The sequence below is a fragment of the Electrona antarctica genome (assembly GCF_951216825.1).
Source record: "Electrona antarctica genome assembly, chromosome: 2".
NCBI lineage: Eukaryota > Metazoa > Chordata > Actinopteri > Myctophiformes > Myctophidae > Electrona > Electrona antarctica.
In genome coordinates this window covers 8898442-8899728 of record NC_136807.1, presented here as the reverse complement: position 1 = coordinate 8899728, position 1287 = coordinate 8898442, and the positions used below count along the sequence as shown (strand labels likewise).

The following is a 1287-nucleotide window of genomic DNA, read 5'->3' as shown; positions in this document are numbered from 1 at the left end:
ACTAGAATATCTAGTATTAAGAATACTAGTAGAAGGAATTTAGAGTATTTTATTTTACCATTACTGTGTTGAACTAGAATCCCCTTTGACAGGACTGCCCCTTTTCCTTAATTCTCCTGATCACTTTGAAGGCATTTTGAAGCTGTTGTTCTTGGAAACCGCAGTACCAGAATAGATCATAGATCTCAGTCATCTAAGACGTCAGTAAAAATGACGACATTACAATTGACGTCAAGTATGTCCAAAATAGGCACATTCTGTCCCGACAGACACACAGACACTCTGGTCTGACGTAAGTGTGATGTTGACACCATTATAAGGGTTCCCTGAGAGACAGTGTGAGGAACGTGGAACGTTAACACTGAGTGACGAACAGAACATCGAATTATTTTTGGAATATTTACTTATGGGACATGTGGTTTATTTATCTACTGAGTTGGTTGTCGCTGGCGCTCCAGATTTCATTTGTCATTCTAGCCATCGCGACTGCCCTGTACTACGTGGCACTACTAATGGAGGAGCACACAGTTCTGGCCAGTCGAATAATGAAGCACATGATACTGGCCTCAACAGGTGTGCTCGTTGGTCTGTACCTGTTTGAAGGGTTTCCCGTGTTGATGGTGGGAGTGGGCCTTTTCACGAACCTGGTGTATATCGGCCTGCTGCAGACCTTCCCCTACATAGCGCTGAGCTCGCCCAACTTTATCTTCTCCGGCGTATTGGCAGTGGTGAACCATTGCATGGCTTTCCAGTACTTCACAGTCACAGATGTGTATTATCATTTCTCTGAGGTGCTGGCATACTGCACCATCTGCCTGTGGATCATACCGTTCTTGTTCTTCCTTTCACTCTCTGCTGGAGAATTTGTGCTTCCGACCTCCGCCCAGCAGCAAGGAGATGACGTGGTGTCAAACTACTTCACAAAGGGCAAGCGGGGGAAAAGGTCTGGGATCCTCCTCATCTTCTCTTTCCTTAAGGAGGCAGTGCTGCCCAACCGACAGAAGATGTACTGAGGACGAGGACTGGAGGAGACGGAATCTGGGTGCATCGTGGGGGAGAGGAGGCGGTGAGGAACAGTACTGTACTGTCAGCCAATTGTTGAGATTCTGGACATGCAGGAACTAAAACACGACAATGAAACGGCAGGAAGTGGCCAGCACTGAAGGAGGAGGGAACATGTAGGGGACAAGCCAACAAACGGTGCTTCCTGCTTTTTAACCGTCCTCAACCATTTAAGCAGGATGTGTGTGTCTGTCTGCTTCTATCTACATTGACTGCCAACAATAT

At 46.8% G+C, this 1287-nt stretch overlaps 1 protein-coding gene across 1 annotated transcript; it reads left to right on the top strand.

The window, feature by feature from the left end:
• Window positions 1-413: 413 nt before the first annotated feature.
• LOC306936997 (protein TEX261-like) lies at window positions 414-1013 on the top strand (the record flags this gene model as incomplete). The annotated part of the gene is made up of 1 exon (XM_079520668.1): window positions 414-1013. One exon carries the CDS (start codon window positions 414-416, stop codon window positions 1011-1013), a length of 600 nt encoding a protein of 199 aa, XP_079376794.1.
• Window positions 1014-1287: the final 274 nt, after the last annotated feature.